Source organism: Culex pipiens, chromosome 3, assembly GCF_016801865.2.
Source record: "Culex pipiens pallens isolate TS chromosome 3, TS_CPP_V2, whole genome shotgun sequence".
In the NCBI taxonomy this organism is placed as follows: domain Eukaryota; kingdom Metazoa; phylum Arthropoda; class Insecta; order Diptera; family Culicidae; genus Culex; species Culex pipiens.
The window spans coordinates 165,428,611-165,455,636 of record NC_068939.1 but is presented as its reverse complement, the minus strand read 5'-3'; the positions used below and the strand labels follow the sequence as shown (position 1 = coordinate 165,455,636).

The 27,026-nt window shown below is 35.5% G+C and overlaps 1 protein-coding gene across 1 annotated transcript; it reads right to left on the bottom strand.

Annotated features, from left to right (window-relative positions):
• Positions 1–4,402: 4,402 nt before the first annotated feature.
• On the bottom strand, positions 4,403–26,492 carry LOC120418864 (open rectifier potassium channel protein 1). Its single transcript, XM_039581401.1, has 7 exons — positions 26,212–26,492; positions 11,784–11,963; positions 11,602–11,723; positions 11,188–11,543; positions 10,973–11,120; positions 5,979–6,518; positions 4,403–5,919 (listed from the first exon to the last, which is right to left on the bottom strand). Exons 1-7 carry the CDS (start codon positions 26,351–26,353, stop codon positions 4,861–4,863), a joined length of 2,547 nt encoding a protein of 848 aa, XP_039437335.1. The 5' UTR covers positions 26,354–26,492; the 3' UTR covers positions 4,403–4,860.
• Between the last annotated feature and the right edge of the window lie 534 nt (positions 26,493–27,026).

Sequence of the window (27,026 nt, the reverse complement as noted above, 5' to 3'; positions counted from 1 at the left end):
TTAGTAACAGTAGCATAGTTAGTTCAGCAAGGGAAGCAATAGTTTGATCCGTTCAGCTGTTGAAGCAATTGCTTTCGATTCAAACTTGTGCTGAACATTATTGGACTACCTAGACTATTGTTCAAAGGAAACAAACACGAGGGTACAAAGGGATAAGCTCCCCCCGGATGGGGCTAAATTGTGGAACGCTCCCAGTGAGTTTTACTGAGCTGCTTTGGACATTTTAGGTAATAGTTGTACAAAAAAATAGTTAAAGCTCGGTATTAATTCACTGGGAGGTCGTGTGCAAATTCCCGTGCTTGTGAAGTTCTGTTTCTGTGTCACTGTTGTGTTAGCTTGTAACATGTTCGACATGACACTTCTACTAACTAGCAATGATAAGTTATGCGGAATTCTTCAAGTGCGGGAACACGACGAAAATTAGACGACCCGAAGAAATAGTGAAAGTGATAGTGAAAGCTAACTAAATAAAGTGTCAATAAATAATCGTGAAGTGAAAATATTATTATAAATATATTTAATATTATATTACACTTTATATCTGTGTAAAACTCACTATCAGAATCTAATGTTTTCTTGTGTTCTCTTTTGTTCTTTTCGTTTCAAACCGAATGAGCGAGCATCTGACTTGCTACACAGCTGCAGGACAAATTAACATCAGCTGTGATCAATACCACCCTGACTGTCAAGGATTGCTACCAAGCTTGGTGTCCACGGCTATATGTCCAACCGAGAGACCTCCAAGGTCGCAGGGAAGTATTAATTAGTATCGCCTTTTTATTTTTGACCATTTTGTTAATACAATTTCTTTGCAGATACCACTTTAAAAGTATGGCTCGCGCTCTGCTTTGATGTTTTGCTAATTCTATCCGCTTTCTACCCCCAATGTGTCCTGCACTGGGGGTGCCTGGGGTAACTTCGAGTTGACCTGGGCCGCCCGAGGAATTATGTCGTAGGTGGCTCGTGTACTGGTTCACTCACCTCTCCTCGCGGCAAGGTTTTCCGTAGGTCTACACTCGAACATGCGACATGGGACAGCATGAATCTTCAGCTGAAGCCGGACGAATGTATTCCGAAATTACAGAATTACAGAAAATCATAAAATCATAAAATCATAAAATCATAAAATCATAAAATCATAAAATCATAAAATCATAAAATCATAAAATCATAAAATCATAAAATCATAAAATCATAAAATCATAAAATCATAAAATCATGAAATCATAAAGGGTAATTCTCCGCCAACTCACACAGCAGTTGCCCCGACCCCTCTTCGATTTGCGTGAAACTTTGTCCTAAGGGGTAACTTTTGTCCCTGATCACGAACCCGAGGTCCGTTTTTTGATATCTCGTGACGGAGGGGCGGTACGACCCCTTCCATTTTTGCACATGCGAAAAAAGAGGTGTTTTTCAATAATTTGCAGCCTGAAACGGTGATGAGATAAAAATTTGGTGTCAAAGGGACTTTTATGTAAAATTAGACGCCCGATTTGATGGCGTACTCAGAATTCCGAAAAAACGTATTTTTCATCGAAAAAAACACTAAAAAAGTTTTAAAAATTCTCCCATTTTCCGTTACTCGACTGTAAAAAATTTTGGAACATGTCATTTTATGGGAAATTTAATGTACTTTTCGAATCTACATTGTCCCAGAAGGGTCATTTTTTCATTTAGAACAAAAATTTTCATTTTAAAATTTCGTGTTTTTTCTAACTTTGCAGGGTTATTTTTTAGAGTGTAACAATATTCTACAAAGTTGTAGAGCAGACAATTACAACAATTTTGATATATAGACATAAGGGGTTTGCTTATAAACATCACGAGTTACGAAAAAAAGTTTTGAAAAAGTTGGTCGTCATCGATCATGGCCGTTCATGGTCACCCGCGACAGACACGGACGACGAAACAAAGAGAAACGCAAAAAGTAACTTTTTCAAAACTTTTTTTCGTAAAATCGCGATAACTCGTGATGTTTATAAGCAAACCCTTTATGTCTATATATCAAAATTTTTGTAATTGTCTGCTCTACAACTTTGCAGAATATTGTTACACTCTAAAAAGGAACCCTGCAAAGTTAGAAAATACACGAAATTTTAAAATGAAAAATTTTGTTCTAAATGAAAAAATGACCCTTCTGGGTCAATGTAGATTCGAAAAGAACATTAAATTTTCCATAAAATGACATGTTCCAAAAAATTTTACAGTCGAGTAACGGAAAATGGGAGAATTTTTAAAACTTTTTTAGTGTTTTTTTCGATGAAAAATACGTTTTTTCGGAATTCTGAGTACGCCATCAAATCGGGCGTCTAATTTTACATAAAAGTCCCTTTGACACCAAATTTCTATCTCATCACCGTTTCAGGCTGCAAATTATTGAAAAACACCTCTTTTTTCGCATGTGCAAAAATGGAAGGGGTTGTACCGCCCCTCCGTCACGAGATATCAAAAAACAGACCTCGGATTCGTGATCAGGGACAAAAGTTACCCCTTAGGACAAAGTTTCACGCAAATCGAAGAGGGGTCGGGGCAACTTTTCCCGATTTCGTGTGAGTTGGTAGAGAATTACCCTAAAATCATAAAATCAAAAAATCATAAAATCATGAAATCCTAAAATCATAAAATTAAAAAATCATAAAATTATAAAATCAAAAAATCGTTAAATCATAAAATCATAAAATCATGAAATCATGAAATCATAAAATCATTAAATCATTAAATCATTAAATCATTAAATCATTTAATCATTTAATCATAAAATCATAAAATCATAAAATCATAAAATCATAAAATCATAAAATCATAAAATCATAAAATCATAAAATCATTAAATCATAGAATCATTAAATCATTAAATCATTAAATCATTAAATCATTGAATCATTAACTCATTAAATCATTAAATCATTAAATCATTAAATCATAAAATCATTAAATCATTTAATTATTAAATCATTAAATTATTAAATCATTAAATCATAAAATCATAAAATCATTAAATCATAAAATCATAAAATCATTAAATCATAGAATCATTAAATCATTAAATCATTAAATCATTAAATCATTAAATCATTAAATCATTAAATCATTAAATCATTAAATCATTCAATCATTCAATCATTAAATCATTAAATCATAAAACCATAAAATCATAATATCACAAAATCATAAAAGGGTAATTCTCTGTCAACTCACACAGCAGTTGCCCCGACCCCTCTTCGATTTGCGTGAAACTTTGTCCTAAGGGGTATTTTTTGTCCCTGATCACGAATCCGACGTCCGTTTTTTGATATCTCGTGACGGAGGTGCGGTACGACCCCTTCAATTTTGAAAATGCAAAAAAGAGGTGTTTTTCAATAATTTGCTAATAATTGAAAAAACACCTCTTTTTTCGCTTGTCGTACCGCCCCTCCGTTACGAGATATCAAAAAAACGATCCTCGGATTCGTGATCAGGGACTAAAGTTACCCCTTAGGACAAAGTTTCATGCAAATCGAAGAGGGGTCGGGGCAACTGCTGTGTGAGTTGGCGGTGAATTACCCATATGAAAATTCAAAATCTGTATCTTTTGAAGGAATTTTTTGATCGATTTGGTGTCTTCGGCAAAGTTGTAGGTATGGATAAGGACTACACTGAAAAAAATGACTCACCGTTTTCATTTTATAACCATTTTAAGGTATCTTTTTTAAATAGTAAAATATGAAACATTTGTGAAATTTTTTCGATCTTTTCGAAAACAATAATTTCAAAATTTTTTAAATCAAGACTAACATTTCAAAATAACGCCCTTTGAAAAGATCGAATAATTTGCGACCAATATTTCGATTTTTTGAAAAAAAATTGTATTGATTCAAAAATGTGTGACTCGGTCGAAGATTTTTTGCCCGTTCTGGAAATTTCTGAAAAGTTGGCATTTGATGTTCCCTAAAACATATCAGAAAATGAAAAAATATAGTGACAAAAAGTAAAATTATAAATCACTTTAATTTTTTTAATGTGTTTCATTTTTTTCAGTGTAGTCCGTATCCATACCTATAACTTTGCCCAAGACATCAAATCGATCAAAAAATTCCTTCAAAGGATACTTTTTTTTGAATTTTTATAAATAATTTTTGTATGGTTAGCTGCCAAATTTGTATGTAAAATTATATAGACAAACTAATGATGCAAATGGCTTCTTTAGGCATACCAAAGGCACCTAAAAAATTTCATACGGATTAAAAAAAAACAAAAAAAAATAGAATGACCGAAATCTCAGAGAATTGCTTTATTTTCAATACAGTGGACCCTCTCGTTGTCGATATTCGAGATACGAGGGTAATTTTTCGAATGATTGTGTACTCCTTCGTCAAGCAAGGAAGCGAAAAGGATTTCTTTCAAAAATGTAAAAGCTCTTCAATTGGAATGTCCAAAATGCACTCTTCTGTACTATCATCGTAATAATTTGGTAAAATTTAAACCTAACCTACCAAGTAAAACAAACGATCAACTAGTTAGACTTACCTTCTTAAATCAACATGGCCTATCGTCACTTTTGTTTGATAAATAAGCGCAATTATCCTAAAAACTGCGTTCTGCTGATGGTGTCCCCATTTGGAATGGTATATCCTCACACAATTATTGTACTATAATGCTATGCGTTTGCCTCTCTCTTTCTCTCTCTTACACGACCTAATGACTGAATGTGGCTGGAATGTGTTATTGTTGTGTTTTGTTAATCCTACAAACTAAACGCACTAGCTATCACTGATCACTACTAGATTTCTGTTACACTTGTTTTTGCTATTAACGTTTATCCTATTCTCTACTTGAAGGCAATACTGATTGGTTACTGTTTTGTTTCGCGCCGCCTGGTCATCAACTGGCGCCGCCACCCCCTCCGCTGTTATTGTTTTGGTTGTCCATCTGGCACAGGCTACTGTGACGATTTCGGGGCATCGTCGTTCTTTGCAGCGAGACGCGTTCCGAGTCGGACCGTAGCAGGGTTGGCCGCCAGGGCGGTTTGTTGGCCGGGACGGTTAGGAGGTTTTGGTTCTGGTGGGCGAGGGGGCTCGGGCGGGTTGACAGTCGGCGCTGCAGGGTGGTTGTGGGGACGGTCAGGGAGGAGGAGGACGAGTTGAGGGGCGTGTCGAGGGATATGCTGCCGGAGCGGCGGGGACACTGGCCGGGAGGGTAGGCGAGGTTGGAGGGGCGGACGCTGAAGCGTCGCCGGATGGGTTTGGGGGAGGGTGGGTAGGCGGTGGCCGCACTGTAGGGCGGGGGGTTTTGGGAGCGGTATTGGAGGGGGTTGCTGTAGGAGGTGGTGAGCGGGGGTTTGAGGGAACCGCGGCGGGGACCGACGTCGGAGAACAGGGTCATGACCGAGGGCATTCGGGGTGGGGTGGCCGTTCCGACCTTGCGCTTGGGGGAATCATCGGCTCGGGGTTCGGTGACGGCTTGGGTGTGGACGAGTTCAAGGGCTCGGATGAGGTCACCGATCGTGGTGGTCTCCAGCACGTGCTCGTCGGTCGCTGGGATGGACAGGAGGCTGCCTCTTCCGGCGGAGGTCCGGGTTAGGTAGTGCTGCGCGGAGAGACTCATGGTTGAGGCTCGACCGTTGGCCGTCTTGGCCAGGTAGCTGTCCAGAGGACGTGGTGCCTCCAGGTCGTAGATAGAGTTGCGTTTTCCGTCCGAAGCGGAAGACCGCTTCCGGAAGGGGTTCAACCTCTGGAGAAGACTTCGGTTCGTCGTGGATACCGGCGATTGCCGATCGTCTGGAACCGAAGGGAAGCTCTGATTAGATCCAAACTGCTGCTTGCTGTTGGTGATAGCTGCCCGTCGTAGCTCGTCACGGGACTTTTTGTCCTTCTGACGAATCTTAAGCATTTCTTTGATTTGTACGTTGTCTCCGCCACTCCACGTCCAGTCGTTGGGATTCTACAAAGAAAAGAAGACGTTAAACCCTGAAAGATTCTCGAAACTAACCTCAATCTTACCCCACTGGCGTGATGCGGATGCAGTCCAATGTCCGAGGACGCCCGCGGTCGACCCATCGGCGGTGGCGCCAGGTAGCTACTTTTGTCCGAGCCCACCATCGACCAGCCGGACCAGGTCCGCTCGCTGGCCAGGATCTGCGAGTCCGAGAAGCAGTTGATCCCGGCTGTGAGCGACGCCCTCTCCAAAATACTCTGCCCGTCCTCCTCAATGGTAGAGATATTACCCAGCGCCGTAACGACCCGCGCCAGCAGTTCCGCAGGCTGTACCAACGCCTGAACTCCGAACGTCTTCTCGCGGTTGATCCGGTTCAGGTCACTGTCCGACAGGCGACGACCCAGCGATCCCGGAATGCTGGCCGTAGATTTGGTGCGACGATTGGGTCCTGCGTCGTCCATCGTGATCATCGAGCAAGCTCGCTTGCGATCGAGCCCGATCGGGTCAACGTCCTGCTCGCGGTACATCGACAACTCCGGACACGAGTCCGAGCGGGTTATGTGCAGACTAGAGGCTAGACGATCCTCGGGTTCTTGGTACACGGGCTGGAATGATCAGGGTTGTAGACTTTGAGATTATATCTTCATAAAAACTAAGTTTGATAATCTTTAAAATTAGCGTGTAACGATCATGGTTATCGTTATCGTCGGGACGATCATGTTAAATTTTCAAAGCTTTCACTAAGAATGTGTTTTTTGATAGAATAGTTAGTATTAAAGTATAAATACTCAAAAAATACTTAAATACTCAATTTTTCATAGTTCGCAATATGGGTTTCAAACGAAGCAAAATTGTGTATGAATTATCAAAAAAAAATTAATTTACTCAAATTTTCACAAAATAGCGTGTTTTTTGAGAATACTAAAATTTTCATAATTTACCATATGGGTATGAAATGTAGCAAAATTTTTGAATGCATTTTTCCTCTTTTAGAGTTTTTTTTTGGAAAATACATTTTTCTCCCAAAATAACGTATTTTTCGAAAATACTCAAATTTGCATAATTCACAATATGGCTATCAAAAGAAGCAAAATTATGCATGCATTTTCACTTAATTATATTTGTATTTAGTAAAATACTCAAATTTCAACAAAATATCGCATTATTTGAAAATATGTACTGAAATTTTCATAATTTGCAATTTGTGTATCAAACATATAAAAATTGCACTTCACTTCTTTAGTTTTTTTTTTACTGTAAAATACTAAAATTTTCACAAAATGCCGTATTTTTTTCGAAAGTACTCAAAAAATATTATTTGCTCTATGAACATCAAATGAAGCAAAATTGTGTATAAAAACATGTAAATTACTCGAATTTTCACAAAATTGCGTATTTAAAAAAAACTCAAATTTTTATAATTTGCAATATGGGTATAAAATGTAACGACATTTTTTATTGCATTTTCACTTTATTAGAGATTTTTGTCAAATACCTACTTATTTCTTCTCAAAATAACGTATTTTTTCGAAAACACTCGAATTTGCATAATTCGCAATATGGCTATTAAAAGAAGCAAAATGCTGAATGCAATTTCACTTAATTATATTTTTTATTTTATAAAATTCTCAAATTTCAGCAAAATAACGTATTTTTTCAAAATATGTACTCAAATTTTCACTTCTTCAGCGTTTTTTTTTATTGTAAAATGCTAAAATTTTCTCAAAATACCGTATTTATTTCGAAAATGCTAAAAAAATATTATTTGCAATATGGGCATCAAACGAAGCAAAATTGTGTATGCATTTAAGTTTTTTTTATAAAACTACTGAAATTTTCAAAAAAGCCGTTTTTTCGCAAAAAAAAACTAAAACTATTAATAATTCGCATCATGGGTGTCAAACGAAGCAAAATTGTGTATAAAAAAAAGTAAATTACTCGACTTTTCACAAAATAGCGTATTTTTGGGAATACTCAAAATTTCATAATTTGCAATATGGGTATAAAATGTAGCGACATTTTTGAATGCATTTTCACTTTGTTAGAGTTTTTTTTTTGTAAAATACATTTTTTTTCTCAAAATTGCATATTTTTTCGAAAATACTTTGCATATTTCGGAATATAGCAATTTTGTATGCATTTTCACTTAATTAATTATACTTAATTAATTAGTAAAATACTAAAATTTCAACATAATAACGTATTTTTTTGAAAATATGTACTGAAAATCAACTGAAAATTTCATAATTTGCAATTTGTGTAAAAGACAATTTTTAATGCACTTCTCTAGACTTTTTTTACTGTAAAATACTAAAATTTTCACAAAATATCGTATTTTTTGGAAAATATGAAACGAAGCAAAATTTTGTATGCATTTAAGCTTTATTTTTTTTTAAAGATACTGAAATGTTCATAAAACACCGTTTTTGGCAAAAAAAATACATAAATTTTTATAATTCGCAATATAAGTATTAAATGAAGCGATACTTGGTATGCATTTTCGCTTTATCAAATATTATTTTGTAAAATGTTCAATTTTTCATAAAATACGTTTTTTTGCGAAAATAAAATTGCAATATACAGTGGACTCTCTGGCTGTCGATCTTCTCGATATCAATATTGCTCCAGCTGTCAATAAATCTTTCAGTCCCTTCAAATAGATTGCTTTGATTTTTCGTTCTATAATTTGATAACTCCCGTTCTCGACGGTCCCTTCAATATCGACAAGGAGAGAGTCCACTGTAGTATTTAACAAACAAAACTCTAGCAAAACGAAAATTCATTAGAGTTTTTTTTTGTAAAGTACAATTTTTTTTTCTCGAAATAACATATTTTTTTGAAAATACTCAAATTTGCATTATTCGCAATACGGCTATCAAAATAAGTAAAATTCTGTATGCATTTTTACTTGATTATATTTTTATTTTGTAAAATACTCAAATTTCAACAAAATATCGTATTTTTTCAAAATATGTACTCAAATTTACATAATTTGCAATTTGTGTATCAAACAATTTTTATAATCTAAATCTAATCTAATCTAATCGAACACAAGCGCAGCCAGTCCGAAGAAAGCATCCTGGAAGAACCTGTGGTTTGATTACGGCCCAAGTTCTTTCTTGTCAATATTAATAATTGCAGTACATCCGAGTTACCCCGAAAATGTATAGCAAAAATTAAAGCGGCCAGGCCTACTGCGTTGCATTAACCGCAGAGACAGATTCTGTGAACGGACCACATTTCACAGAATCAACAGGGGAGGAAGGATGCGTGGACATACCGTACCAAACGCTCCGAATAATTTGGGTGTGGTGTGTTAGTGTAAATTGGCAATTGTTTATATTTTTAGGGGGGAAGTGGAAATGAGGAAAATGGGGTCTGGGAAATAGGGATTGGGGAATGGGAAAGTGGGAAAGGGGTAGGAGGGTTATTGAATTTATAATATTATATTATAATAAAGGGGAATATAGTCAAATAGCAAATAATGATGGAAAGCTTTCACCAAGCAAATCTTCAAAAGACACAGCCAGGTGGGGTCCTGATCGTTAGACCAGTTCTTGACAAAAAACAGGCCGATCGGATGAAGTGGAAGTGTTCCTTAGCACCGAATATCAAATATATCCGGATGCTTCGCTGGTGTTGAATCTGTAGAAGAATCTTTTCAACAAGATAATGTGAACTTTTTGCATACAACAGAAAGTTGTTCGGGGTACATTTGAACAATAAATAATAATAAAAATACAAATATCACCGAATTTCATATCCAGACTCTTTCACAGTTTCTTGAAACAGCATCCTCCATAAATGGTTTTGATGTTCATTTATCCGCCTTGGCATCCATGATCAGTTCCGCTCTGGGAACGGCTCCAGCTAGGTCAAGCCCTTCCACTTACTTTTCACTCACTTCCTGCTTCTTGGCAGATTCGAACGATTTAATGAATTTTCATCGAAATTCACTTTCAACGACAACAAGAATCAGAATTCTCTTTCAACACAACAAAAAACCTTCTTAAATTAAACAATTGTAAATCAAACATTTTTTTTTCAATTTTTTTTTTGCATTTTTACTTCTTTAGCGTTTTTTTTTAATAATAAAAGACTAAAATCACAAAATTCCGTATTTTTCAAAAATACTAAAAAAATATATTATTTGCAAAATGGCTTTATTAAATATTATTGTGTAAAATATTCAAATTTGCTTAAACAATACGTTTTTTTTTGCGAAAATACTCAAAAATACTTAATTCGAAATATTGGTATCAAATAATATAAATATTTAATGCTTTCTCAGTTTATTCAAGTGTTTTGTAAAATACTTAACTTTCACAAATTATCGCATTTTTTTTAAACACCAGAATTTGTATAGTTTGCAATATGAGTATGAAACGAAGCTACATTTTGCATGTATTGTCACCTAATTATAGTTTTGTTTTTGGTAAAATATTCAAATTTTGAACGAAATATAACATGTTGAAAATTCAAAAAATCTAAATTCAAAAAAAATCTAATAATGTGAAAACGCGTTCAATATTTGGTTTGCAAATTATGATTTTTTTTATTTTCAAAAAACTACGACATTTTGTGAAAATTTTAGTATCTTACAAAAAAATCGTTATCGTCCCGGCGAAAAAAGAACTACAGTCCAAACTCGATTATCCGAATTTTCGATTATCCGAAGGTTTGTATGGGCTTCGAATAATTGAATCACGAACAACAACAACATTTCCGTGTTTATTTATTTTATTATTTTTAACATCAAATTCGAGTTGTACGACCCCATTCTAGTCAAATTTGAATGGTTGATTGCCTATTAAGTTACCAAATGCATTTTCTCAATTTTTCATCACGGCCATTTTGGCCGCCATCTTGAGTTTGAAAATTCTAAATCACTTTAAAGAAGTTTATAGGTCGTACTTAAGCTCGACAATCAAAAATAAATATTTTTTTCCGATTCGATTATCCAAAGTGAAATTTTTCCAATGCCTTCGGAAATTCGAACTGGACAGTATCGAACTATCGCTAACTATTGAGCTAACGATATCGTTAGCGAAAAACATACCTTGAACTTCAGCATGTAAACCTCGTTCAGGATCTTCCTCAGGTAGCTGATATCTTTGGTAACGCCGTTCCAGACGCGCTGCTGAGTCTCCTTCACGTTCACCGCCAGCAGCTTCTCCAACCGTTGAACCTTCTTGTGGGCAAGTCCCCTACAAAAAAACGATCATCTCATCATTATCAAGACGTGTTCCCGCCATCCCCCCCAATAATCCTTACTTTGCGATGAACCCCAGCACCATAAACACGTAACCGACGCCCGCGAAGAACCACAGTATGATAAACACCTGGTAGAACGTGAACGCCAGCCCAAACTCCCACTCCTGGGACTTTTCGAACGTGGTCGTGTAGTCCCCGAACCCGATCGTCGTCAGCGTCACAAACGCGTAGTACACGGCCACGTCGTACGGCCACTTTTCAAAGTACTTGAAGATGCAGGCCGGCACGAAGATGAAGATCACGATGCCCGGTATCAGGTACAGCACGATCTGTCCGATAAAGTTGAACTTGCGCGGCACGTAGTGCGAGTTGGCGGACAGCTTGTACGCCTTGTACCGCCGGTACAGCCGGATGTACTGCAGAGGGAACACAGCTTGTTAAATTGCAAGAACTTGAGTTGTAAAAAAAACCTACAGTTTTCCCGTACAAATCACCCAAGTAGGCGAAGAAGAACCCGTTCACCGGAAGGCCAATCAGCGCGTAGAAGATCATGAAGATCCGCCCGAAGGTGTTGTTCGGTGAGATGTTGCCATAACCTTAAACCAAAAAGCATCTTCGAGTCATTTAAAACGCATCTTGTTAAGCTAATAACTCACCGATCGTGGAGCACACGATGAACGCAAAGTAAAACGAGTGGTAAAAGTTCCACGTGTACGGCTCGACGTACTCGTCCAGCGTGTAGTTGGTCACCTTTTTGTCGCAGTACTCGCTCAGCCGGACCAGGAGTTCGCCCTGGATTTCGCGGTCGTGCGGGGCCAGGTACTTGGTGAGCAGTTCTAAAGGGCGAAAGAGAACACAGCTTGTTAATTTTTGAAAAAAAGTTTTCGCCGTACGGTAGACTGCACAGCATGCTGTGATTAAAGAGCGCGAGAGAGTCTCTCTCGCGAAAGCTTCTCCTCTCGCGTTGATTGTGAAGAGGAAAGCTTGCTTGGATGGCGAGAGCCGGAAGGAGGTGTAAATTGAATGGGTGGGAAATAATGAGAGAGATAGAGAGAGGGCAACGGATCGTGTTATTTTGATCGGACTTGTTCCGTGACAAGATCAATAATGTGATGATTACCTGGACGGTGTTAATTATGGACAACAAGGTGCTAAAAGTCGGTGATGTCGGTGGATTTGGGAAATTTGATGTTTAGCAACTCGAATATGCTCTTAATATTTTGTGGTTGTTGAGCAGTTCTCTCAAATTTCGGTCATTCGATTTTTTTGTATTTTTAATCCGACTGAAACTTTTTTGGTGCCTTCATTGGTTTGTCCATATAATTTTCCGTACAAATTTGGCAGCTTTCCGTACAAAAATGATGTATGAAAATTCAAAAATGTGTATCTTTTGAAGGAATTTTTGATCGATTTGGTGTCTTCGGCAAAGTTGTAGGTATTAATAAGGATCATACTAAAAAATAATACACTGTTAAAAAATTTTGGTGATTTTTTATTTAACTTTTCGTCACTAAAACATGATTTGTAAAAAAACACTATTTTTATTTTTTTTTTGTAATTTTTTGATATGTTTTATGGCACATAAAATGCCAACTTGTGCAAAAAATGATTTTTAAACCCTCTACTGCCCAAAAAATTTTTTCGAAAATTTTTATTTTTCCCGTGTTCAGGAGGTCATTTTGAGCAACTTTTGTTCTACGATAAACTTCACTTCTCTTGTTTTATGTTTTTCTTGTTTTATTTTTAGTATTTTAATTTTCATTTATCTTGTTTAGTTTATGTTTGTTTTTGGTAGTATTTGGCCTATTCTAACACCTCCTATCATTACATTTTGCCTATCTAATTTTTTCATGTTTTTACAGTCACTTTTTCAATTTTTTACTTGTTTTTCACTTTTTCTGCTATAGAATGGCACCATTATCATTTATATTGTAAACAAATGCGTAGAGGCATAGTCTGGGACACTACAAAAATTACTGCATACTTATTTTTACTTAAAATATAGGAAATGTTAGTAAAAAACACAGCCAAAGTTGACCCCTAAAAAAAATACATTTTTAAAAACATTGGCAAAGTCACATAAAACAAGTAAAACTTCCAACCCTAAAATTTTCTAAAATTTCAAGAGTTCTTCTTTCCAATGCATTTTAAAGATTAAAAATTGGTTGAAAAATGGATTTTTGGCGATTTTTCAGATCGAAGCCCGTCTAAAGGCGGGGTTAGGTTGTAGAGGGTTAATCAATACTGATTTTTTCTTAAAATCGAACTATTGGTCGCAAAAAAATTTCAACGTCATTTTTTGATGTAAAATCAAATTGTAATCAATAAGTACGTTAGTGAAATTTTGATGAAGTGCACCGTTTTCAAGTTATAGACATTTTTAGGTAACTTTTTTGAAAATAGTCACAGTTTTTCATTTAAGTACTTTTTGATTGCAAATTTGATTTTATATCGAAGAATGAAGTTGATTTTTTTTTGCGACCAATATTTCCATTTTTTATAAAAATCAGTATTGATTAAAAAATCATTACTCGGTCAAAGATTTTTTGCACAACCTGGAATTTTTTGAAAAGTTGGCATTTGATGTTCCCTAAAACATATCAAAAAATAAAAAATAATAAAAAAAATGTGTTTTTTTGCAAATCATTTTTTTAGTGTATTCCTTATCCAAACCTACAACTTTGCCGAAGACACCAAATCGATCAAAATTTTCCGTCAAAAGATACAGATTTTTGAATTTTCATACATCATTTTTGTATGGAAAATTATATGGACAAACTAATGATGCAAAATGGCTTCTTTGGGCATACCGAAAGCACCAAAAAAGTTTCAGTCGGATTAAAAAATACAAAAATATAAATTCTAAAAAAAATACCGATTTCGTAGAGAACTGCTCTGTTTTCAATGATAGTTTTTTCCTTATACTTCTAGTCATTAAATTAAAAAGAAAGTCAAAATATGAAAATATTTTTGAAATTCCAACCTCAACTTTATCGAATTAAACTCATTTTATTCGAAAGGATTAACGAACCCGTTAACGGGAGTTATTTTTAGGAGCTCGTTGCACTGAATCACGTAATAGTCATCGTCGGGGGCGATCCTCCCAGGCAATTTAAAAAATCCAAGTCACCCATCGAAAATCATCAATCATTCGCGTCGCACAAGGATCGTAATCGAATCGCAGTAGCAGACCGAGGGGGCTGCAAAAAAAAGTTGCATGCAAAGCAGAGTGCAATCTCAGCAAGCTCCGGTGAGAATTTTTCAATGGGGTTGCTAGGGTGACCAGAATATTTTTTGGTAAATGTCTTTTTTTAATCTGACATTTACAATTCTTTTCGATAAATCTGCTTATTTTTTATAAAATAAAATTTATATCAATGATGGCTGGTCACCCCACAGCTCGCTTTAATTCCTTCATTATAAGCAAATTCTTGCACTCGTCTCTTCATTAGTATGCAACTAAAGCAAGCAGGCAAGTCGCACGCGCATCGATTTTATTATTTATTGTATACATGCAATGGCAAGCCTCCGCGTGAAGGGGGCACCTGTTTCTGGTACTAACTAGCAAACAGTTTGTCGACTTTTGTTGTTACTGCTGTTAACAATGTTCTAAATCATAAATTGGCGGTGCTATAGTCACATCATACGAGGGTGCGCGACAAATCGGAAAACGTTTAACAGGGCGAGCAAAATTTTATCTACAATTTTTAATTAGTTTGTGTTGTTGTTTTTTTTCCTCAACCGTGGAACGTGAAGAAATTTCACCTCGCTTAAGCTAGCGTGACAATAAACCAAGATTACTTCGAACAAACACGTCCAGAAGTTCCTTGGAAGTGATCGATTCTAGGTCGCAGCAAGCTGTGAAGGAATCTTCAACAGAATAAAGAAAAGACGTAACTAGCTGGGAATTTGTCTGGAGTGCAATTTCGCGCCCTATTTGAACTGGGTTGCCTTGATCTCGGGAGGCGCATGGAGTTTCCACGGAAACCACCTCGTGTCAATTATGAGGGTGACAATTGGTTTGTTTATCGGTTTTAATATTTAATTACCAGTACGCACCTAGCTGTGAAATGCCCCCGTTATGTGGGCGTTTAGTGACGAATATTGATAGGTTTGTTAACTTTTGCTGGGGTAGTAATGGTGAAATTGTCTAGAAATCTAACGTTGAGGATTTTAAGTGCGGCAAATTTTGTTTTGGATGGCCACAATTTTTTACTGCTGAACAAATTTCTTAACATACAGAAGATTTGTGACCAAACGTAAAAGCCGCTGTCAATTTAAAAATAATGAGGATTTAATAAGTCACTAAACTTCTGGTTTTCAAATATATGCATTCATATTTTTTCATCATTTTTCACTGCACTTCAATTATTGAAATTGCATTTTAACTACCGTACACTGGAGTGACATTGATATTTCCAATTTATTTTTGCAATACTTTCCTACTAGTGAGGTTTGTCCCAGGATTTTTATTTCAAAAATTCAATTTGCAATTACAGTATTTTATTCGAAGAGCTTGGAAAAAAAATCACTTCGCATAATCGAATCTTCGGATATTGAATAGAATCAATTGTCTTATTTTTTATTGTCGAGTAAGAACGTCAAACTATGCTGAAGTGATTAAGATTTTTTAAATCCAAGATGGCGGTCTAAATGCCGTTGATGAAATATTGAAAATAAAATGCATTTTGTAATTTAATAATTTTAAATTGACTAAAAGGGGGTCACAGAACTCGAATTTGATGTCAAATGCAAGAAAAACGTAATAAATACGAAAGAAATGTTCATGATTCGATTATCCGAAGTCCCATATAAACCTTTGGATAATCAAACTTCGGATAATTGAAACTTCGGATAGTCCAGTGTTTTTCAACCGGTGAGGAATTCCCCCCTGGGGGGGAATTTGGCATTTCTTGGGAAGGAATGACGATGTAATAGAAATCCAATGCGTTTTTGTAAAAAATATAAATCTTTGTTTGTATTTTGATAACCTTTAAAGCTCACAATATATTTGAAATATTTGTGAATTTCTTTGATAAGATAGAACAGCAATTTTTATTTTTTTAGATTTCATCTTTGCAGGTGTTTCAAAATATCTTTGACAAAATTAAAATTTAAAAAAGTTTATTGAATACAATAGAAAACTCCGTGAAATTGTTCTCTCAAACATGAGCAATTTTTGAAATATGGAATTTCATAAATATTTTTTTGTGGATTTTCACATTATTTTGAACATGAGCATTTTTTTTTTCGTAATAAATTTCAAAAATTAGCTTTACTTCTATTTTTTTAATAAATTCAAGCTAATTTTCATTTCCTTTCAAAATGAGAAGTTTTTGAAAATATTTTTATTTTATGTCAAATTTGTTTTGATTTTGTTAGGTGTAGGTATTTTTTTAAACTGAGAAGCTTGTGATAAAATATATTCGTTAAGTTTTGCGTTGATTCGTTTTTTTGCGAACATTATTTACATTAATTCCTGGGAGTTTTCGCATCTTTTTGAGCAAAATTCTATTACTTTGAAAAATAATCGATCATCAAATATTATTTGAATCATTTGACGTCTTTTTTTGTCTTTTACTTTAAATAAAATAACAGTCATGATTTCTGTCTATGATTGATAAAAAATAAAACTGTTTGTCTTTGCAATATTGCAACATACAGAAACATTTATAAAAAGATTATTAAACAAAGATTTTTCGTGAGCTTTTGCATTCCATTAAATAATCATCCTGAAATTCAGTCAAGGGGGGAATGGATCAATAAAGGTTGAAAACCACTGCTATAGCGACCCTTAAGAGCGAGTCCACGAGCAAAGCATACCCATCTCGCTTCGACCTCACCAATCTGCCTGAAATTTTCAGGGGTTTTTTTTACATATAAAACTAGCATCTGGCCAAAATATGAGCACTCTAGGTCAACGGGAAGTGGGGCAAATCGGGACACAAAGTTTGAAGGTTCAAAAACGTCAAAAATCTGTAAAAGGCTATAACTTGAGCAAAATTATATTTTATTTAAAATTTCAAAACGCATCTAAAAGGGCTTAAAAAATGCAACAAAATGCAGGGGAAAGCATCCCAATTGGTTAAATCTAAAGGGAGTTATTGGCATTTTAGTGAAAAAATTGCATAATTCTCAAACTCAAATAAAAAAGTGTTCCATCCAGATATCAACTCGGTTCGATCTGCAGCTTGTAGGGGACATCTGGGACTACCATCTGAGATATTAAAAAGACACTTTTACTTTTAGTGAATTTTATGGTTGTAAATTTTTGCTCGGGGGACCCCTTAGATCTCATTTTCTGGGGATAATTTTATCATATTCGTGTTTCTGAGACAAATCCACAATAGAAACATGCATAAAAACGTTTATTTTCATCTGTTAAAAAAAAATCTTCGATTCACATTTATTGAAAATCAAGCTCGTTTCCAAGGATACTAGATGACACCTGAAAAAAGCAGCTTCATATTTTTTTTAACTTTCATTTTTTAAAGGGTTAAAATGGATGAAAATATAAATTTTTATACATGTTTCTATTGTGAAATTGTCTCAGGAATACGAATATGATAAAATTATCACCGGAAAATGGGATCTAAGGGGTCCCTCGAGCAAAAATTTACAACCAAAAAATTCACTAAAAGTAAAAGTGTCTATTTAATATGTTAAACTGCCTTACCCAAAGCGTTATCAGTCTCAGATGGTAGTCCCAGATGTCCCCTACAAGCTGCAGGTCGATCCGAGTTGATATCTGGATGGAACACTATTTAATTGAGTTTGAAAATTATGCTATTTTTCACTAAAATGCCAATAACTCCCTTCAGATTTAACCAATTGGGATGCTCCACCCTGCATTTTGTTTCATTTTATAAGCCCTTTTAGATGCATTTTGAATTTTGAAATTGAATTGTATTTTGCCAAAGTTATAGGTTTTTAAATATTTTTGACGTTTTTGAACCTTAAAACTTTGTGTCCCGATTTGCCCCACTTCCCGTTGACCTAGAGTGCTCATATTTTGGCCAGATGCTATTTTTATATGTACAAACAACCCCTGAAAATTTCAGGCAGATTGATGAAGTCCAAACGACGTCCCATACAAAGGAGTATGCTCTGTTCGTGGACTCGTTCTTAAACCTTAACCGATTTGGCTCATAATTAACAGTTACTTATTTTTAAATAAGGAATCGGGCCAGAGGAAATCCCTGATGACGATTTTTTATTGTCACCCTAATGTACCTTTACTAAGCTTACAAATAAAGTATTAACCCACCCCCAATGCTTCAAAATTTCCACTGAGATTTTGAGAGCAATCATCTAAAAAACAATTCAAAATGCATTTCCTTGCGTTTATTATCATTTTCATCGTGTTCATTTTCGTCAAAAAATATTTTCAATTTTAGTAAATTTTCAATGTACAGAACCGCAAAAGACAACGCTCTGCATTTGTCGTACCTTTTCTAATAAAATATTTGTTTTCAGAAATTTCTTGTTTTTAAATTTAGGGGAAATTGTCATAAGTTAGACATGTTCCTATTTCCACTGTTTTATCATTTTTTGTCAATAATTTTTAAAGAAAATTGACTTTCTTTTAAATTATTTATTTTTTGATTTCAGGTGAACGCGCTTTCCATAAATTGTAATTGAACATCAAAAAAGTGATATGTCAACATTATTTGGCTCCCGTTGAAATTACATGCTGTTCTCCCATTTTTGTCCAATTGGTTTAAAACGATCAAAGTCTTTCCAGTTTACAATACATAGCTGAATGCTGGTCCAGTTTGCAGTATTCGTGTGACACCTCACATATGACAGTACACCAATTAGGGGTGCATACCGGTACCGTCAAGGGCACCAATTAGCGCCAAGTACGGTTGCTTAGAATACAATAGTGGTGGCGTCAAAACGTGGAACAAGCAGACGAAGAAGAAGACTCCTCTGGAGAAATTGTTCCAAGTCACGAACAAACGTAGCAGGCTCTGACTATCGGTTGCTACGTGCACTTGCACAAACACGGGACGATATCAGCGATAGGCCCCAGCTGCAGCTGTCAGGTGGAGGTCGTCGCCGCCTGCTTGTTCTGTAGCGATTATCTTTCACGCGAAAATTGTTTTGCCGGAAAATTGACGGCGCGCGGTTCTCACCTTGACTGTGCGATGGCTTTTTTTCGATAACAATTAGCACGTTTGAATGGTTGCTGCCTGGTTCTACCGGGATCTCGCGGGATGCTCGCAGTTAGAGAGGTAATTAACTGATTAAATCAGCTGCAAACGAATCCTCAATGGAGCCTTTGTGATGATTCCGCGCGCGAACACACACACCCTCCCCAATTAAATGTCGTGATTTATCAAAATGAAAAAAAAAAACATGTCTAAAAATAACCCCCTTGCGATCCGGAAGTTCCACGTCGGCGGATCTGGTCATCCTCATGTCAGTTTGGGCCAATAATCGCGATGTCAGCGGCTCATTATCCTCTCTTTGGAATATTTCACAACTTGTTTACGATTTCGGAGTCGAGGTGGGTCTTGTTCGAGTGGTTTTACCCCACCAAATGATGGCGATGACGGTGGTGGAATTATTTCTTGTTTTTTTTTTTTGTGGGAGGCAGGATGGCTTGAAAGTAAAATCACGTGCTTTGGCACGTAAATTTCTTCCATTGATTCCGTCTGGAGGCTCATTTCAGGCGGTGAGTTAGATATTTTTGGGCTTTTGACGTCGTTAGTGATTCACCCGGTGCATGTGAAACCGGTTTAAGATTTATTTGGCAAATTGATGGTTGGTTAGAATCTTTGATGAATTTATTGGCTATAAATAACAAACAAAGGCATTCTTATTGATTGTTTCTATACAAATAATCGATTAGCAACTTTTTTTTAAGTAATTCGTGCTCAGGAAATCATTTCAGGCAATTTTACTACAATTGTTCTCACAAAGTGTGTACAAATTTGAAAAGGGGTCCAAAATTTTGTCAGGAGGTTCCTTGGCTCAAATAATTAGCAATGCATATTTTAAAATGGGCTTTTTTGCCGAATCATTTTGGATAAGGATCAATGCAGGGTAAAGATTTATTTTTGTTTGCATATTAATTATCAGTTTGCAGTACCTATCAGCAATTATAGATTGGAAAATTTTCAATATTCTAGATTTATCGGCATGTTTCTGCAATCACAACAAGATAAATGCCTACTAAATTTCCCTATTTCCATTCAAATTAATCTCGCTGCCCACATCGCTGACACCAGCTGCCCATAAGTCATCTCTGCTCACACCATTTATCTAAATTACCAAATCAAATCACTATTAAACAAGCCACTGAATATGCACGGCGAGTCTGCACGCAAACTGCTGCAGATATATTTATGGCAATTAAAAAAAATCGCTAACAACTAGGTACCCCCTCGCTCAATAGCCCACACCAGATTTAAATAACTGCGGCTATTTTTGCATTGCATTTAGATAGTGCTTGAGCCAACCAGACAAGTATTAGTTGGCGCATTATAATTATCCTTCAACCCTTGTGGCATTTGGTGGCAATTAGTCGGTTAATTTACAAGAATTGATGAATCCTTGAGCTTAACTTCAAATTTGAATTAATTTTTTTACGTCTTGTTACAAAAATATACAAAACTTCAATACTTTTCCCCAAGGTCACTAAGCAGACAAGACTGTCACCTTAACCCCGGATGGTCGCACAACACATCTGAATTGCATGTTTTGCGCGCGCTAAATGCTCAATCAAAACGCTTCTCTCGCGTGTAACACTTTTTTTCCTCTCTCTCTTTAGTGCCAACAAGCACTAGGTAGAGTGGACAATTAAGCATTCATAAATTCGCCTGCACCGGTGCAAATTGACATGCGCTTCGAAAAAAAGTTGTAGTGGTTGTCGTTTGGTTGGAATTTTTAATCAACCGGCGGCCGGCCGGTAAGTTCTGGCATTGGGCCAGTGTCAAATGTTAAACAGTAATTTGAATTATTCATACCGAATGCCAATATGATGCCAATAGATCACGATGATCGGTATGATAGTGGGTCGATAGATTTATGAGAGTTTTGTACAAGTATTTGTTTATTCTACTGATGCAGCTGATTCGTCACGGTTTAAAAATGAAGTGCTTTAAAAATATTCAAAAATCTGTATCTCGAGTAGAGATTTTCGGATTGATTTGGTGTCTTCAGCATTTTTATATCTTATGAACATGACTTATAGAGTTATCTACATGCGCATGTATTGCGTGTACCTAATAGAAAAATATTGGGGTTAAATTTTGTATTGGCCAGCAAAATAAACAGTGTGAAAGTGTGCGTGAGAGTGGGCTTAGATAGCTCTAATCAGCTAGTAATGGGTACACGAAAAAAAAACATTTTTTTTTAATTCCCTTTGTATTGCAAAAAGAACCCAATTGTGACAAACTTTACTCTTATTTTTTTCTGCAGTGGGTGGACAAAATCCTTGATTTTTAGAAAGTTTTGAAAAAAAAAAACACTCGAAAAAAATCCTTAGCTTTTTTTAATTTTAACGGAGCACATCAACCAGAGCTTTTAAACCAAGATTTTTGTTACAGACATTTTAGTATCTTAAAAGCTACGGGAACTTTCGATATAACTTTTTATTCATCCCCTAAAATACTGTCTTCGAGACAATTTAGAACAAAGTTGAACTATGTTTACAATCAAATTTTAATTTTGTAAAATGTAATTTGTTGGTTTATTGTGGTTAATTGTGGCCGGATTGGGTCCGTAAGTTTCACAATTTTGAAAAAAGAAGACAACAACTTCCTTGGTTGCTGTGCACCCTTAATTTGCAGTAAAAAAAGTATTTTTTATGAAATTTTGTAAAAAATATCGTTTTTTAGGAATACATTATTTCTATGTAAATTTTTTCAAAAAAATCTTTTTTTTCTAATTTTAAAACCAGTGTGTGTGTGTGTGTGTGGGTAGACAAAATCATTGATTTTTAGAAAGTTTTGAAAAAAAAACACTCAAAAAAATCTATACCTTTATTTAACTTTAATTTGCAGTAAAAAAAAAATCATTTTTGTGAAATTTTGAAAAAAAAATATCGTTTTTGAGGGATAATTTATTTCATGTAAAATTAAAAAAAAATCTTTTTTTTTTCTAATTCTAAAATCAGTGAGTATCATCTTCCAAATTTTTCAAATTGCTGAGAAAACTCATTACCATTTACACTTAAAACATGTTATCTTGCCCTTTTGAAATATTTCTCGCGCAGTGTTTGTCGGAGAATTCGAGCAAAAAAATAATGAAAAAAATCTTTGAAATGATCGTTTTTTATGTTACAAGAAAGGTAATATAGTGTTTACCTTTAAAAAATTGCTCATTGGTGCTTCAACAGATTTGAGATTGTATTTATAGTCATAAACCTTACTATCTTATTAAATAACTTTTCATAAAATTTAGATTTAATTAGGATATTTTTTTTAATCATACTGTTCATGAGAAACACTGTAATTTCATGTGCATTTCAGTATTGATTCCCGTCTGATATGCCTAGGGCTAGTGATTTCTCGTGATTTCACAGAAGCCGGAATTTAGAAAATACCGTGAAATGCCGTAAAATTGAATAATCAATTCACAAATTACTTCTCTGTGTATTCAAGCTCCACAAGATTTTAACAAACATTTTGAAGACAATTTTCAATAAAAAAAATATTGCTTAGCAAATTTACAATTATTTTTAGAATATATTTTTCAGTGCAATATTCTAAGAAAGGTAAATAATTGATTGTACATTACCAGCAAAATTTTATTATAAAATAAAAATGAAAAAAGTAATTTAAAAGAACTTTATTCCAAACTTCAATAACAGATAACGCAAAGCAGTTCTGTATTTTTTATTTTCAAATCTCTGTAAAATTAATTGAAATTATGATGAACAAGTAACATATAACGTGAGGAGCAAGGGTCCTGATTTTCGGTTCAATGAACAGAAACCACTCACTCATCGCCTATCCATTCGTCGCCTATTCCAACCCGCTAGCATTCATGAGCGAATGATACTCGCAAGCATCCAGCGAGTGGCCCGAACTGCTCACTCAGCGAACAAATACATCGTGAAAATATTTGCCTACTCCGTCGCTCGACGACACTCACACACTAACATACTCAGTGAAGAGCCATTCTCACAAAATGCCAGTGCGGCAGTTTTTTTGTCTTCACGCCCTCAGTTTGCCATCAATTTGTTTTTTTTTTCTTGGTTGAAGTTTCTTTGAATGGTGTCTATAATGTTTTGAAATCAAAATAAATGCACAATTTAGTTGATAACATTGATTTTAGGCAACCCTAATCAATGAGTATAACGCAGCGGATCAGAGAAAAAATGTTTTCAGTTCAGAGTGATCGGAGACGATCGGCCTGTCTGAACCGTTCGGAGACTGAGCCGATCAGAGAGAGAGAAGAGTAGAAGTGAGAGTGTTCGGGAGCGAATGGTGTGAGAGTGACAAACGGTAGGAATTCATCAGGGCAGTATCGCGTCGCCTGCTATTTGTGCTCGTGAATGGAGTGGTTGATTTTGAGCAATCAGGACCCTTGAGTATAAACGAAAAATTACACTGAGGAGAGTAAAAAATGAAAATTTGCTTTTAAATCAACTTTTCCATTCAATTGGTTGAATACAATACATGTTAAATCAAATTTATTAAGCTTTTTGCAATGTATTAAAATTATCTGAATTTATTAATAAATATTAAAATAAACTACAATTTATAAAAAAAAACTTTTCTTAACTCCACCTATTTTCTCATAGATATCGACATTGATAGACTACGTTTTATATCAAATTTCTTTTGAATTTCAAATGATTGATAATTTTCAACAGTTTTGTAAAGCATTTGCATTATTATGAAAATACTCAAAATTATCATCAGACTACGTATTTTTGAAAAATATACTCAAATTCCGGTATCAAATGGAAACATCAAATACGTTTGATAGTAAATTAATTTTTAACATGCACTCAGATTTTAAGTTTTTTGAAAAAGAAAAAAAAGTTGAAAAATTGAAATTACAGGCCACGGTATCAAGATTTGAGTAAAAAATGTGTTTTAAAGGCATTATACACCTATCCAGTTGTTTTGCAATCATTTCCAAGATTTCTAAGTATTGACGAAAATTTTATTTTTGCGAGAAAAAAAAGTTTTTGCGCTTTACATTGTAATTTCATAAAAGTTCAAAATATTTTTAAACGAGCCCAAGCATGCTAAATATGATTATCAATGCAGAATAATGCATTTTAGATTCTTCTTAGTTGATTAGACTTCTAGTTCCATTGAAATTTTGATGTTTTTTGAAAAAATATTTTATTTGCCCCCTGATTTTTCGGACCAATTTTGAAGGGGGCGACATAAACTTTGAAAAATATTCGAAACGGCCAAAACATTAAATATGTGTATTTTTTTTTTGGAAAATACGTAGATTTGTGAAAATTTTGAAAAAAAATACTCTATTAACCGAGATCCCGGAAAATTTACTTCGGATAATCGAATTAAAAAAAAATCTCTTTCTTATTTTTTACTGTCGAGCTTTAGTATGACCCCCAAACTACGCTGAGGTGATTCAGAATTTTTAAATCCAAGAATTTTGGACGCCAATGGTGGTGATGAAATGTTGAGAATGTGATTTTTAATGTAACAAACAACCAACAGCTTAAATCTGACTAAAATGGGGTCGCTAGGCTCCAATTTTATGTTTATATTGAGAAAGTAAAAAAAAAAAGCAGTTCCCACAAACCACAGAGTAAGACAGAGTCACCACTGCACAGTGGTTCAAAAGGCTGTTTTGACGAACTTAATTGATTAGAGCAAAAAGTAAGCATTTTTGTGCATCGACATGTTCTACAACTTTGTTCAGCGTTGTCATGGCCTACTTTTGATGAAATTTGTTTTTCAAAATACTCATCACAGTAGGCTATGGAATTTCTAACTTTTGACTGTTAAGAGATAGAGCTTTAGTGTCTTCGGCAAAGTTGTAGGGCTGAAAATTTCCACAAACTTTGTCGAAGACGCCAAAGCTCTATCTTTGCGTTGAATACCAGTTTTGGAACCTTTTTCATAAATCCCTGCCGAAACCCAGTTTTTTTACTAAAACTATGTTGAACTTTGATTTTTGACGATTACAATGTTCAGAAGAGTTGTCAGTAATATCAAAACAAACAACTTTGTCGAAGACGCCAAATTGATATGAGCTATATGTGATGAGTTATAGCAAGATTTCGTGATAATTTAGCTAGTTTTCGAGATCGGTATACAAAGCCTCGGGCAAATTTGGGCAAAAACCCATACAATAGGCTTCAAGTATGACTATTCCACTACAAAATGTCGGGTGAATCATTCGTCCGAAGGTTTACGGTCATAGATTTCTGAGCATTTCAATTTATTTTATTTTTGATGACTATTTAAATGCATTTAGGACACTTTTAAGGCACATAAGCCATTTTTGCGATTTATTCGGACACACGAGGCGTGTAGGCCAGACTCTTGTGAAAATTTTGATGTATTGGAGCTTTGGCGTCTTCGACAAAGTTTGTGGAAATTTTCAGCCCTACAACTTTGCCGAAGACACCAAAGCTCTATCTCTTAACAGTCAAAAGTTAGAAATTCCATAGCCTACTGTGATGAGTATTTTGAAAAACAAATTTCATCAAAAGTAGGCCATGACAACGCTGAACAAAGTTGTAGAACATGTCGATGCACAAAAATGCTTACTTTTTGCTCTAATCAATTAAGTTCGTCAAAACAGCCTTTTGAACCACTGTGCACTGCCTCCTGATTTTTGGTTCAACTTTGTGGTACATCGCAGGTAGGTACATCGCACGCCTGCTACCAGCAAACCTTATGGAGCCAAAAAATAAAATGACGTTACTGGTCACTCTGGGTTATTCTGTGCACAAACCTTCGGATAATCGACATTTTTTGAAAAAGGCGATGACATAATATTTAAAAAAAACTTTTTGCGATGGACGAATGGCAATTTATATTTTTTATTTTTTTACTTTCAAAGAGAAATTTCTCACAATTCATATTTCACAATGCCCTAAAAATCCACTCAAGCCCTCAGACCCACCCTCCTCCTTACCATTCATCTCGATCCGCTCGGCCAGCTCGTCGGCGCGCCGGTCCGTCTCGAGGGCATGCTCGTTGTGGTAGAACACGCTCGCCCCAAAGAACAGGTAGGCCGCGTAAAAGGCAAACAGCGCGAGCCACTCCTTCGGGGTCATCCTGACTTGCGGTCCGCGCGCACTAAATCACAGCGCTGGTTCTTTGACACTAATCACATAAATTATACAGTTGGTTGATTTCGGGGAAATTTTTGTTGAAGGGATTTTGGCACTTTTTTTTTTCTCAAGGAAGACACGTCCACTCCCGAGTTCCGTCGAGCACGGAATGTGGGGAGCCGATCGTAGCAGGCGTGCTGGACGGGGCTGCTCACTCCGGTATTGTAAGTATCATTTAGCCAGGCAAATAAATATAAATATTTTTCACAATTATTCCGCGTTTTTTTTTCTTTTTTGTAGATGTTGCTTAATGTAGTGCAAATGAGAGGAGGAGTGTGTATCACTTGGAGGGAGGAGAGTAAGTTATCACGCACGAAGCTCACTTGTAATTAATTCACATCACCGGACATTCATCACTTGCCAGGCACGGCTGCGATTAATCACTGACTTCGACGGAGCGCTAATTTGCTGCTGCTGCTGCTCGGAATCGATTTAAATATTCCCGATTGCGAACTTCCTGTCATATTCTTGTTGCGTTTTTTTTTTAAGGTGCACCCTGTAATCGGGACGATCGCAACAGTCGCAGGAAACTCCAGCCAAGCCGCACGCCAACTAGATCATCTGAACTCGCCCTTTTGACTGTGCTTTGCACGTGTTCTAGAGTTGTGCAACTTCG